This window comes from Anomaloglossus baeobatrachus, chromosome 6 (genome assembly GCF_048569485.1).
Source record: "Anomaloglossus baeobatrachus isolate aAnoBae1 chromosome 6, aAnoBae1.hap1, whole genome shotgun sequence".
NCBI lineage: Eukaryota > Metazoa > Chordata > Amphibia > Anura > Aromobatidae > Anomaloglossus > Anomaloglossus baeobatrachus.
The window spans coordinates 83,149,374-83,163,071 of record NC_134358.1 but is presented as its reverse complement, the minus strand read 5'-3'; the positions used below and the strand labels follow the sequence as shown (position 1 = coordinate 83,163,071).

General features: G+C 51.0%; 1 protein-coding gene across 3 annotated transcripts in view; it reads right to left on the bottom strand.

Moving 5' to 3' along the window:
• Positions 1–13,698, bottom strand: part of RGS22 (regulator of G protein signaling 22) — a 154,638-nt gene that overhangs the window by 37,320 nt on the left and 103,620 nt on the right. For all 3 annotated transcript variants that reach the window (XM_075316243.1, XM_075316244.1, XM_075316245.1), the window contains exon 15: positions 8,324–8,518. In XM_075316243.1, the coding sequence (XP_075172358.1) occupies positions 8,324–8,518 (195 nt within the window). The remainder of the gene's footprint in view (positions 1–8,323; positions 8,519–13,698) is intronic.

The following is a 13,698-nucleotide window of genomic DNA, read 5'->3' as shown; positions in this document are numbered from 1 at the left end:
TCTCACTATAAAAATGAGTGAAAAACTCTTTATACGCTGTTATATGGCCAACTAGTAAAGTTGGTGTGAATTGATTTGAATGTCCCATTCCATCAGCCATTATAGTGGTCAGTGTCTGCTACCCAGGAGAGGGAGTACCGCCTGTTACCCTCAACTCTTCTTTTGATTGGCTGGCCTGGCATGATGTCACATGTTTTGCTGTAACAATTATGTCACACACAACCAGATAATCAGAAAATGAGCCGTGGAGGTAAGAGGAGGTTCTCCTGCTCTGGTAAGAGATGGTTCTCCTGCTCTGGTAAGAGATGGTTATCCTGCTCTGGTAAGAGGAGGGTCTCCTGCTCTAGTAAGAGATGGTTCTCCTGCTCTGATAAGAGATGGTTCTCTTGCTCTGATAAGAGGAGGTTCTCCTGCTCTGGTAAGAAATGGTTCTCCTGCTCTGATAATGTGACGCCCTGGGCAAGCCAAGGGTCACAGGTCACAACATCACATGCACCCCACATTCCCTGCAGGTACATCTAGGCTAACCTAAAATCCTTGTTGCCTTCCTCCAGGGGCTGATGTCCACACCAGGGGGTGGGCCAGGCGGTTGGCTCCGCCCACCGAATAGTTCACAGCCCTGGAGGCGGGAGAACCAGGCAGATGAGTTTAGGAAGTGAAAGAAGAAGGAAGTGAAGTGGTAGAGGAGCTAAGGAGAAAAGCTGAAGTGACAGAAAAGTGACAGTTGTAAAGCCTGAAGTTGGTCCGGGTGTGTGCCCCGGACTGTGACAGCAAGGTCAGCAGACGGCGGTGATAGTCTGCAGGGGGACTGTTTGGAGGTTGCTGGAAGGACCGCGGACGGGTGGTGACCCGGCGGTACTGGAGCAGTATACGAAGAACAGTCAGCACCAGGGCAGGGGCCTTTCGGATCCTGGCAAGGCTAGGAGTCACCATAATTTGCCAAATCCGTCAGTGAAGGGGACCTCTGTCTCCTAACAACCAAGTCCCGATTGAAGGCAACAGCCCGACCGTGAAGGGGAGACACCGCCACCGCCAGGGCACCAGTTTCCCAGGGCCAGCGCCTGCGGGCAAAGTAGGGCTCCTTCGGCCCAGATTGAAGCCGAGGAGTGCGTAACTGGTGGGAACCCATCGCTACCAAAAAGACTTTACATAGGTGCAGGGAAGAGACCGTCACCGCTAACTGCAGGGAACCGCAGCACCGTAACCGTCCGAGGGACCCGTCCAACCAGCCGTTTGTTTACCGAGAACTGTGTCGTGTTTATTGGCTGAGTGAGTACCTCCGTGCCGTGCGGCACAGCGCTGCCCCTGCACCCCCACAGGCCCCATACCCGCCTGTCCAACATACCAACCCCATCACTGGGCCCCGGGAGCACCAAGACCCCTACCCACGGAGGGGCAAATCAACAACTGGCTGCTCCGTACCATCACTCCCGGGCTCCCCAGAAAGAGCAGCGGTGGTGTCCACTTAATCACCACAACCGTGGGTGGCGTCACGGACAATAAACCATCCCAAATCCCAACCCCCTTTCACTCACGGGCGAGGAGCGCCGCTCGAGTCCCCGGGATCCGGCCCATCGCTCGACCCACCGAACAGCAGCAGCAGGCCGCAGTGCCAGCCGGACCCGAGCAGTGGGAGAGCGCGGCGTCCCCTCCTCCGCCCGCGACAACTTGGCGTCACGAACAGGATCTTACCGCTCTGCCGTTGGGTAGAGGTGCGACTTGTGACCGCCGGAGGTATCCGGCTGAAAAATTTCAGAAGTCGCCATCTTTGGCGCGAAAAGTTCCCGCTCGAGCGTCTTCTCGAGTAGCAGAGGCGCGAAGGCCAAAACCCCGCCCCGATAGAGGAGGGGCCGGAAAGAGGCTAAGGGGGATGGAAACAAGATGTCTGCGCCCGACGGAGCCGCTGGAGGAGCGGTGGTCGCAGCCGCAGTGGCACCCGTGGATGGGAATGGGCCTGCCCAGGTCCCGGCCGCGCTGGCGGGAGGTGCCGCGGCCCCCGCGCTCGCTCAGGTGATGCCGTTCTCCTTGCCCTATGCGCCCGGAGCTACCTGGCTACCGCAGTATGACGGGAAACCTGATGCTTTGCAGGTCTTCCGGAAAAAGATTAACCCGTTGCTAGAACTGTACCCCCTGACCGACAAGCAACGTGCAGCGGTAGTGCTGGGCCAGTTAACCGATGCGGCTGAGCAGGAGGCGGAGACCTGGGCCGAGGGGGACCGGCTCTCTGTAGCCACCATCTTTGAGAAGCTACAGACTGCCTTTGAGACCCGGACTGAAGCTGAGCTGAGGATGCAGTTTTACCAGTGCCGGCAACGGGCTGTGGATAGCATTCGGGACTATGCTTTACGTCTGCAAACCGCCCTCCGCACGCTAAAGCGGGTGAATCCTATCAATGAGGCGGACAGCAACAAGATGTTAGTAGAGCAATTTATGCAGGGGATGAGATCCCCTGAGGATCGCAAACAACTCCGGCTCTGGGCCCTAGAACACCCTGATGTGGACTTTGCCGTGTTAAAGGAACGGGCCATTAAAGCACTACAGCCCCCAGCTTCAGAAATCTTGGAGCCAGCCCCGTGGCCCATTGAGACGGCCCCCGTTGTGGTGGCCCCTGCCCTACCAACCTCTCCAATACCTACAGCCCCAAGCAGCACGATGGAGGAACTGGCAGCCCAGGTCCGTCGCATGGACGGAGACCTCGCCAAGATTCTTGCTGCACTCCAACCTTTGACCAGATCTCAGCCTCCAGCACAGATACAGCTTGCCGACAGCCCTGAGGATGTCCCCTGGATGCAGCGGAGAAGTGCTAACAACCCGCGGAGCAGACCTCCAACCTGCTACAAGTGCCATAAGCCTGGGCATTACTTCCGACAGTGCCCGTTAAACGAGCAACCCCAGGGGCCCCGGACCAATCCTTAGGAGTAGAACCCCGTGGCCCCCCAGACTGGCGGGACCGGTATATTGGGGCCCGGCCCATCATCCCCGTGGCTGTGGACGGCATACCGGTGATGGCTCTCTTGGACACTGGATCACAGGTAACCACCATACCATACACATTGTACCAGCGGTATTGGGGGATAGACGAGCTGGCACCCCCAGATACTAGTATAACGCTAATTGCTGCTAATGGACTCCCATTGACCCAAGTGGGGTATAAACAGGTGGCTATGACAGTGGGGCAAGCTGAACTGCAACACCAGGGTATGATTGTGATCATGAATGAACCCAGTGATCATAACCCGAAGATAGTGCTAGGAACCAATGTGATGGAGCACTGTATGGGTGATGTGTTGGCCCTACTGCAACAGCTGGCCGCCACGGCGGCGGGGAGCCGACAGAGAGCTGTGCAGCGTGAGATCCGAGCCTTGATGTACCGCCAGCATGTAAACTCAACAGGAGGAGAGATTGGTGGAGTGAGAGTGATGGATGTTGCTCCGTTGATTGTGCCCCCTAGGAGTGAGATGATGATTTGGTGTAGGGCAGCAGTAGGGCCTCAGGGGCGTGACTACCCTGCCATGATGGAACCCATACCCTCCGAGCACTGGCCCACTGTAATGGCCACCCGAGGGGTGGTAGACGTAAAGAAGGGGAGAGTGCCCGTGAGGGTGCTGAACTGTGGGGAGGAAGAAGTCAGGCTTCCCCGGTATGCCACCATTGCCAAGCTGCTCACCCTGGATCCCCACACCATCCACGAGGCCATTCCCTCAGTCTCCCCACCTACTACCAGCACTCCCCCGCCTCAAGGGGAGGTAAATGAGTGGCACCAACAGCTACACGTGGGCACTGATGATACCCCTACACATCACAAAGCAGGGGTATACAGGGTGGTGCGGGAGTATGAACAAGTTTTCAGCAAACATCCACTAGACTTTGGGCAGATCAAAGGGGTCCAACACCACATCCCCACCGGTGAACACCCCCCTATCAAAGAGAGGTACAGGCCTATTCCCCCTGCACATTACCAGTGTGCCAAAGATATGTTGAGGAATATGAAGGAGGCAGGGGTTATTCGGGACAGCTGTAGTCCCTGGGCCGCTCCGTTGGTACTGGTCAAGAAGAAGGATGGTACCATGCGGATGTGTGTGGACTACCGGAAGATTAATCAGATAACACATAAAGATGCCTACCCACTGCCCCGTATTGAAGAGTCTTTGGCCGCACTGAGAACCGCAAATTACGTCTCTACCGTTGACCTCACCAGTGGGTACTGGCAAGTGGCAGTGGCCCCGGAAGACCGGGAGAAAACCGCCTTCACCACCCCAATGGGGCTCTGTGAATTCAATAGTATGCCGTTTGGGCTGTGCAATGCCCCTGGAACCTTCCAACGGCTGATGGAGTGCTGTCTGGGACATCTGAACTTCGAGACCGTCCTGTTATACCTGGATGATGTGATTGTGTACTCTCAGACGTATGAAGCCCATCTGGAGCACCTAGCCGAGGTGTTTGCGTCCCTTGCCAAATACGGGATGAAGTTGAAGCCCTCCAAGTGCCACCTGCTGAAACCCAGAGTGCAGTACCTGGGGCATGTGGTGAGTGTGGAAGGTGTCGCCCCCGACCCTGAGAAGATCACTGCCATCCGGGACTGGCCAAGACCAACCACCGTGAGGGAAGTAAGGCAGTATTTGGGTCTGGTGGGATAATACAGGCGCTTCATCAAGGGGTACACGAAGATGGCTGCTCCCATGCAAGACCTCCTCAGGGGAAAGACCAAAGGTGGTAGACCCATCGGAGCCCCACTGGTGTGGGAGGACAGGCATGAGGAATCCTTCCGTCAGCTGAAAGCGGCCTTGACTGGAGAAGAGGTCCTAGCGTACCCTGACTACGGCTGCCCATTCATGCTCTACACAGACGCCAGGAATGTGGGTTTGGGGGCAGTCCTGTCCCAGGACCAGGAAGGAAAGGAGAAGGTGATTGCCTATGCTAGTCGAAAACTCCGGCCGACTGAAAGGAACCCTGAGAACTACAGCTCCTTCAAGCTCGAGCTCCTGGCACTGGTGTGGGCTATCACCGAGCGGTTCCGCCACTACTTGGCCGCAGCAAAATTCACCGCTTTCACGGATAACAATCCGTTAACTCACCTGGACACGGCCAAGCTGGGCGCGTTGGAGCAGCGGTGTGTGGCCAGACTAGCCAACTATGACTTCACCATCAAATACAGGGCCGGTCGTGTCAACATTAATGCTGATGCCCTCTCTCGGATGCCCCACTTGTCAGAAGGTGGGTGCGAGGATGATGACCTCGAGGAGATCGAGTTGCCTGCATTCCACCGGCCACCAACTGAGAAGGTACATGTCCACCAACAACGGGTGAACCTGGATCCGCTGCCCAGTCAGGAGTGGCAGGAAGCTCAAAATCAGGCGCCCGCTGTCCGCCTAGTCAAGACCCTGATGGAGCAAGGCGCTGCTGGGATGGACCCTGCCGCCCCAGCCGAAGCCCAACGCTTGTGGAAGGAACGGACCCGGCTGTGTCTACATCAGGGGAGGTTGTACCGTGAGCTGATCAACCCGAAGACCCATGAGAAAATCCGCCAGTTGGTTATTCCCCAAGCTGATGTACCCACTGTTCTGCAGGCGTACCATGATGGTGCCGGCCACTTCGGGTGGAAGAAGCTGGAGATGCTGTTGAGGGAGTGGTTCTATTGGAGTGGGATGCGGGAGTCTGTGGAGGCCTGGTGTCGAGAGTGCGGTCCTTGTACGTTGAGGAGGAAGGATGAAGCCAGCCAGAAGGCTCCCCTACGCCCGATCGTTACACACCAACCGCTGGAGCTGGTCGCCTTGGACCATGTAAAGCTCACCCCCAGCCAAAGTGGGTACACTTACGCTCTGACCATAGTAGATCATTGCTCCTGGTTCATGGTGGTTGTCCCGGTCAAGGACTTAACCGGCCGTACCGCCGCTAGAGCGTTCCAAGCTTACTTCTGTCGACCCCATGGATACCCTGAGAAGGTGCTTACCGACCAAGGTCCAGCCTTTGAGGCGGAGGTGTTCCATGAGTTCTGTCAGCTGTACGGCTGCAAGAAGATCCGGACCACACCTTACCATGCCCAGACCAACGGTATGTGTGAGAAGATGAACCATCTGGTCCTTGGCCTCCTCAAAACGTTGCCGTTGGAGGAGCGGAACCTGTGGCCGGAGAAGCTGCCTGACTTGGTCGATATGTACAACAATATCCCGTCTAGCTCAACGAAGTGCACCCCAGCGTATCTGATGAGGGCTCGGCCTGGCCGACTGCCGGTGGACCTGGAAATGGGACTGGAAGCCCCAGAGACACTCCCCTCAACGGCTGAATGAGACACCCGGCGGAGGGTGCAGTACCGACAGATTCAGGAGTATGTGGAGAAGAACCTAAGTCGGAGTCAAGAACAACAGGAGCAGCGCTTCAATCAGAAAGCGTCTGCGGGCCCTTTCCAGCCTGGAGATGTGGTGTTAAAGCGGAAGAGGAAAACCCACAAGCTGGATGATCAATGGGAACAAATCCCATACGTCATCCAACCCCCAGGATGGGAAGATGGAAAGGCCTACCAGATCAGTCGTGACCAAGGGGGCACCTTGGCCACGGTTTCCCGGGACCATCTGAAAAGGTGCCCACCAGCATTGAGGGCGATGGCTGAAGTACCAGTTCCTCCACCAGCAGAGAAGACAAAAGAGGTGATCCACACTGTGATGGGTGACCTCCCAGCAGACTGGCCTACACAGAACGGTAAGAGGAGGTTCTCCTACTCTAGTAAGAGATGGTTATCCTGCTCTGGTTAAAGGAGGTTCTCCTTCTCTATTAAGAAATGGTTCTCCTGCTCTGGTAAGAGGAGGTTCTCCTGCTCTGGTAAGAGGAGGTTCTCCTGCTCTAGTCCAGCAGCCATAGACCACAGTCATGATTAATGGAACGTGTGAATAAATTCGCACCAACACTACCAACTGATGATTAAAGGATATCCAGCATTCTGAAAGTGGGCTAAAATCTTCACATTTATTTCAGAAATATAATTACGGATAGCACAGCTTAGTGAGCAAATCCAACGCGTTCATCATGGTTCTGGTTGAGATGCGGTGGTTTTGCTGACTAAGCTGTTCTGTCTATATTTATGCTTCTGAAATGAATGTGAAGATTTTAGCCCACTTACAGAATGCTGGATATCCCTGTGATGTTATTGTCTGACAAGCTCATATGCCCGTGTACTTATATGAGGACGATACTGCAAGACTGGAGTGCTGGAATCCTTGTTGCCATCACTACCTACCACCCATAACTATGATGCCAACTTCCCCAGTAGCTTTTGTCACCCTTCTGCTCTAGCGGATGAGTATCACAAGGTCAGCTCTGGCTTTGCTAGATTTATTTGAACAAGTATGAATGTAAGAAGTTCTGACAAATGCTGAACTTTGCAGACCAGTCACATCCACAATTTGTGGACTTGACTATCTCTATGTTCTTGTCCTCATAGACAACCACAGGAAATTGCTGGCTATTTACATACACTAATCATCTGTAAATTGGATCAGACTAGGGCATGCTGAGATTTTTTTTATTGAGACCAGGGGTACATCTGGAAAATCGCCCGTGTGTACCAGGACATAGGCTACAATTAGCTCGTATGCTGCACATGTAAAACTGTAATGGGCGAATAGTAACTATTCATGGTCAGATTATTCGTAACGAATCCCAAAGAACTATTCCGGTATTCATCACTAATAACGAACCTAATGCAAGTCAATGGGAAACCTGAGAATTTTTCTTGCCGTGACGAATACTGGAATATTACTTGGTATTCGATAAGCATTATCTAAACCCAAATAGTTACTGTTCACCCATCTCTAGTAATAAGGTTTCCTTTTAACTATAGCCCCAATACGCAGGCCTTTGACTTATTTTACTACACAACCTTATATTGAGGTAATTTCTTATAAAGCAATTCAATCCAATGTTGTGACACGCTAGTGAAACCCTTCACACGTTGCAATGATCATCACAACTACCAGGTGGCCACACACAGGCAAGTATAACATAGACATCTCCCTACAGAGTATCATAAAATCAAGATCTTTGTTTTTATTTGTAAACCTGTACATCTTGTGATACACAGTTATATCTCAGGATATCTCAAGCCACGAGTAAAGGCAAGGAAGAACACATCGGTAAGTTTAGTGCTGTAGGATCATGTATTTAGACTGTAAACTGAATTTCTCCATATTACTGTATAAAATTATCCTTTGTGATGAATCTTCTTTGTGGATTAGCTCACTGTATATCTATAGACAATCTGTATTTTAAACAGTACTTTACATTGACCCCATATGTTGATATTTAGCCCCAAACATGGTACAATACGTACTTTTCCAAAACTCTGTCTGTCTAACTCAGTCATCTGTGTCCAGGCAGAAAGTAGGATCCTAAGGACGTATTCTTCAGCTGAGTCGAATAAATCCTCAAAAGGTGGATCAGATTTCTGGTAAATCTCTTTCCTCATGTTCGGCTCAACATCGATGTCCATGGAAGCTGAAGGAGCAAGGTAAGTGCCAAAAATGAGCTGGAGGAGAGAACCAAACTCAGGTCAATAAATCACTCTCTGACTTTATTGTGGGATTAGAATTTTGCTGAAAGAAAGAACTTAACAGATAAACGCTTGGTGAACCCATTGTGAACATGTAGAGAGATGGAAAAAGCTCAACTTCTAGAGTGGATGTGTGTAACCTGTGCTTCTGTAAGGACTGAGGGGCTTGATGAGACTTGTAGTTTCACAGCAGGCAGAATGATGTGTTGTCTATGTCCGTTGTTTAAATTGGCCGGATTGATACAGCGATTTGTCCAAGATTGGACAGCTGTGCCTGGAAGGAAAAGCTTCGGCCCTGATTAATCAAAGTGTTTTCAATAGAAATCTGGAGTAAAACTTTAATAAGTTGCAAATTTGAGGTTGTGCAAAAATAGTGTCTTTTGCCATTTTTACGCCAGTCTTGGCTAGTGCCGCCAAAGTGGGCAGAGCTGGGGTAGGACATGGGTGTGACGCCACAGCTCGTGTAATTCATGGCATTCTTTATGCCACTGATCTTACTCCAGTCATTGACAGGAGTAAGATGTGTAGCAAGGTGCACAAACGCACACACCACTCGTCAGACCCTCCTGATTCATTAAGGGGCATGCAACTCTTAATGCTCCATCATCAAGACCGGCGATGTTCACGGAATCATGATACTTAAATATATTTTCATTGATCCTTACACACACCTATATTGAAACTGATCCTTGAGACTATGTGCATGTCTTATTATCATCCATTTTGCGAATCAGACTTATCCATTAAAGCCTATAGGATCCAAATACAACTGATGAGAGATACTATGTACTTCAATGTTCCCTCCACCTTCTATGTTTTTCACTGATCTCCATAATTAATTTAAAGGGGTTATCCAGTCGAAATCCACAAGTCTGCAGGCACTGTATGTGTCACTCTGTGTGACTGCAGACTTGTGAATCCTCACACTGCACACTGCACACTGAGGATTCTCCGGTGTCAGCACTAAGAATGGCAATCACGTGGCCCCAAGTATGCAATATACAGTGCATAATAACCCCCTGCCACAATTCTACTAGACTGTTTCCAATCTCATGCAGTACACTTGCATTGAGCGTGCTGGAAACAGTCTAATCGGATTCTGGCTGGGAGTATGCATATATTATATATTTGCATTGCAGTCACGTGACCACCATTCCCGGTATTGACTCCAGAAAATCCTCCTAGAGCACAGTGCGTGTGACAGGAGGATTCACAAATCTGCAGTCACATATCATGACACATAGAGGAACTGCAGACTTGTGGATTGAGAATGGACTACCCCATTTAAGAATCAATGGACAAAAAAAAGTTCAGACAAGTTATTTCCTTCAGTGTTCAAAAATGGATGCAACACGGAGGCAGAATGATGCCACATGGATAAATGACAGTCTTTCTCAAGGATGTAGGAATTGACTCGGATGTGTGAATGAATGTAGCTTTAGGCTTAGCACTCCATCAGAAGCTTCCTTTTGAATTTTATGTAAAAAAACATTAATTTCCCCAACTAAACCAATGACTCCAATGAGGTAAATGAAGTGTAAAATTGGAAAAGTTTGACTTACTTTCCAGTAGTGCCTGTCTGTTTAGCCAAGAAAGAAGGTCAAACGGAGGGAACACTTAATATTTTAATAAAATGATTATGTAATCTATCTGCGATAAACACAAATATAACACGTACGTAACAGACGATGTCCAGCCTCATAGACTAAAATGATTATGTATTCTATCTGCGATAAACACAAATATAACACGTACGTAAGAGACGTGAATGAGGCCTAAAGCACATGGATCAAGGTGTTGTTTACATGACGGTTGGGTTGGAGGGAAAGGAGCCAAGTAATCTATTGAGATATAATTATGGTGATGTACGCATATAGTAAACATGCTTTTACTTCTATCCTTATTCAGGCAATTGTAGGTAGACTCCAGAGCCCATGTTCTCATGGAACCCGTTTCGAAGCACAAGAACAGGTGCTCCACTAAATGTTTTCATGACGCGACTATGTTATCGTAACTTAATCTTCAGCTACTGGTAATATTCCAAAAAATGATGTACACTTTCCATAGAGCGATGGCCAGAAACACCAGAAATGTGTCAAAAGCCACAAAATCAGCGGAATTGAACCATATCCAGTGGCCTTAGAACATCTCTATAGACTTGTGTTCTGCGGCGGGAACGAAGGCTGGTAATGTGCCTGTGATATCTAACGCCATTGTAATTATTTTTCTCACAGTCATGACACCGTGTTATGCCAGAGGCAAACAGATATCGTGAACGCTTAGCTGTGCAGACGCTTATGGTGAGGAATCAGATTAACGCTCACATTTGTTCCAATGCAAACAAGTCTTGTATGTGCAAAGGGCTTAAAAAGCTATCGAGAGAACAAAAGTCCGTTTCCAGGCCAAGCGGCTGATCTGTCTGTGAACGTTCTCGTGTGTGAGCGATGCCATGAGGTCTGTTTAGGATTCCTAGATTTATATTAGGGGTCACATTATGCATAATGATGTCCGCTGGCATACTAACGTATAATATGGAGATTTGCTGTCACCCAGAGGCCGGAGAGAGGAATCAGCTGCACGGTTCACATCATTTCTTTGAATTGTGTTTTCCTTTTTATTTTATTTTTCTATATACATTTTTATTTTTATGCGCAATGTGTTTTTTTCCATTCTAACTACAGTTTTAGAAAACTTGGCACGAAGACAAGTCAGAAGTTTTGACCGGTGGTGTCTCGGTGCTGAGAACTCCCATTAATCACTAAAATGATGGAGCAGGAGCTCTCAACCCGACTAAAGACGATTTTGTAGACTTTCTATCTTCAACCTTGAAGCAAAGTAATGGTCAGATGAGCGCTTCTGCTCATTAGTTTTAGCTATTGGTAAGGCTATGTGCGCACAATGCAGTTTTGTTTCTTCAGCAAAAAATGCACCCTCTGGCAGAAAAACGCATAAAAAACGCATGCGTTTTCGGTGCATTTTTGCCGCGTTTCAGTGCATTTTTGGCCATGCCTTTTTTTCCACTATTTTCAATGCAAAAACGCAGGGATAAACGCAAAAAGAAGTGATATGCTGCTTCTTTTTTCTGCACACAGGAATGCAGACAAAAAAGAAGCAACGTGCACACAGCTTTTCTAAATTCTCATAGATATTGCTGGGGAAGGAAATACATGCAGTTTAGGACCACAAATTGCACCGAAAACTGCACTGTACGCACAGGGACTAAAGGGGGCTTTACACGCTGCGACATTGCTAACAATATATCGTCGGGGTCACGGTGTTTGTGACGCACATCCGGCGCTGTTAGCGACATCGCAGCGTGTGACACGTATGAGCGACCTTCAACGATCCCAAAAGTGGTTAAAATTGTTGATTTTGGAGAGGTCGTTCAAAAACAAAATATCGTTGTTTGGGCACTAGCGATGTTGTTCCTCATTCCTGCGGCAGCACTCATCGCCATGTGTGACACGGCAGGAACGACGAACATCTCCTTACTTGCGTCCACCGGCAATGCGGAAGGAAGGAGGGGGGCGGGATGTTACGTCCTGCTCATCTCCTCCCCTCCGCTTCTATTGGCCGGCCGATTAGTGACACCGCAGTGACGTCGCTATGACGCCGAATGCACCTCCCCCTTGAGGGAGGGATTGTTCGGTGGTCACAGCGACGTCGCTGACGAGGTATGTGCGTGTGACACTGCCGTAGCAATAATGTGCACTATGGCAGTGTCGCGGGCGGAGGAGGGGACGCTGCACTCTCCCACAGCTCGGGTCCGGCCGCTGCTGCTGCTGCCGCTGCAGCTTGGTGGTGGCTCGAGCGGTGGGCCGGATCCCGGGGACTTGAGCGGCGCTCCTCGCCCGTGAGTGAAAAGGGGATTTTGATTGTGGGGGTTTTGATTATTGTCCGTGACGCCACCCACGGTTGTGGTGATATTGGTGACACCACCGCTGCTCTGGACGGGGATCCCGGGAGCGGTGACAGGGAGCAGCTTTGTTGTTAGTTCTCCCCTCCGTGGGTAGGGGGTTGGTTGTCCCGGGGCACGGTGATGGGGTAGGGATGTATGGCAGGCAGGTTACGGGGCCTGGTGAGGTGCAGGGCCGCGGGGGCAGCGCTGTGCCGCACGGCACGGTGGTACTCACTCAGCCAAAGATGAGGACACAGTTCTCGGTAAAACACACGGCTGGATGGACGGGTCCCACAGACGGCTGCGGTGTTGTTTTCTCCCGGCAGGTTGATGGTGACTGCCTTTCCCTGCACCTAGGTACGGTAGATGGTTCCAATGGGTTCCCACCGGTAACCCGCTCCCCAGCTTGGATATGGGCTGGATGAGCCCCTTTTGCCCGCAGGATCTGGCCCTGAGAAACGGTTGCCTTGGCGGTGGCGGTGTCTCCCTTTCCTGGTTGGACTGTTGCCTTCTGTCGGGACTTGGCTGTTGGGAAACCCAGGAGGTTCCCTTCACTAACGAATTCGGCAAATTCACGGCAACTCCTAGCCTTGCCGGGGTCCGTAAGCCCCTGCCAGATGGTGCTGGCTTCTCTTTGCGTACCGGTCCGGTACCGCCGGGCCACCGCCTGTCCACGGTCCTTACGGTAGACTCCAATTGGCCACTCCTGCAGACGGTCACCACCGTCTGCCAACCCTGCTGATCCGTCCGGGCCACACACCTGGACCAACTTCAGGCTGCTTAACTGTCACTTTACTCCTCTCTCAACACTACTCAAAACTCATCTGCCTGGTTTTCCCGCCTCCAGGACTGTGAATTCCTCGGTGGGTGGGGCCAACCGCCTGGCCCACCCCCTGGTGTGGACATCAGCCCCTGGAGGAAGGCAACAAGGGTTTTGTGTCTGACTTCGGTGTGCCTGCTGGGAGTGTGGGGTGTGTTGGTGTTGTTCTCTATGGCCCCTGGCTTGTCCAGGGCGCCACATTCCCCCTTAGTTAAATGCAGACCGTCCGCGGGCTGCCCGTCCATCACCGGTTTTATTTTCACAACTGAAAAATAAATAGAAAAACGGTAACACACATACAAGTATAATAACATCTTCCCACATCGGGAGGTACTCTTACTTTAACGTTACGGTTACGGCTTCCGCTCTCTCCCACCCAAGCAACCTGGCCCTGATGCTGCCCCTATGCAAACAGGCAGCACCCCTTGACCCCAGTCC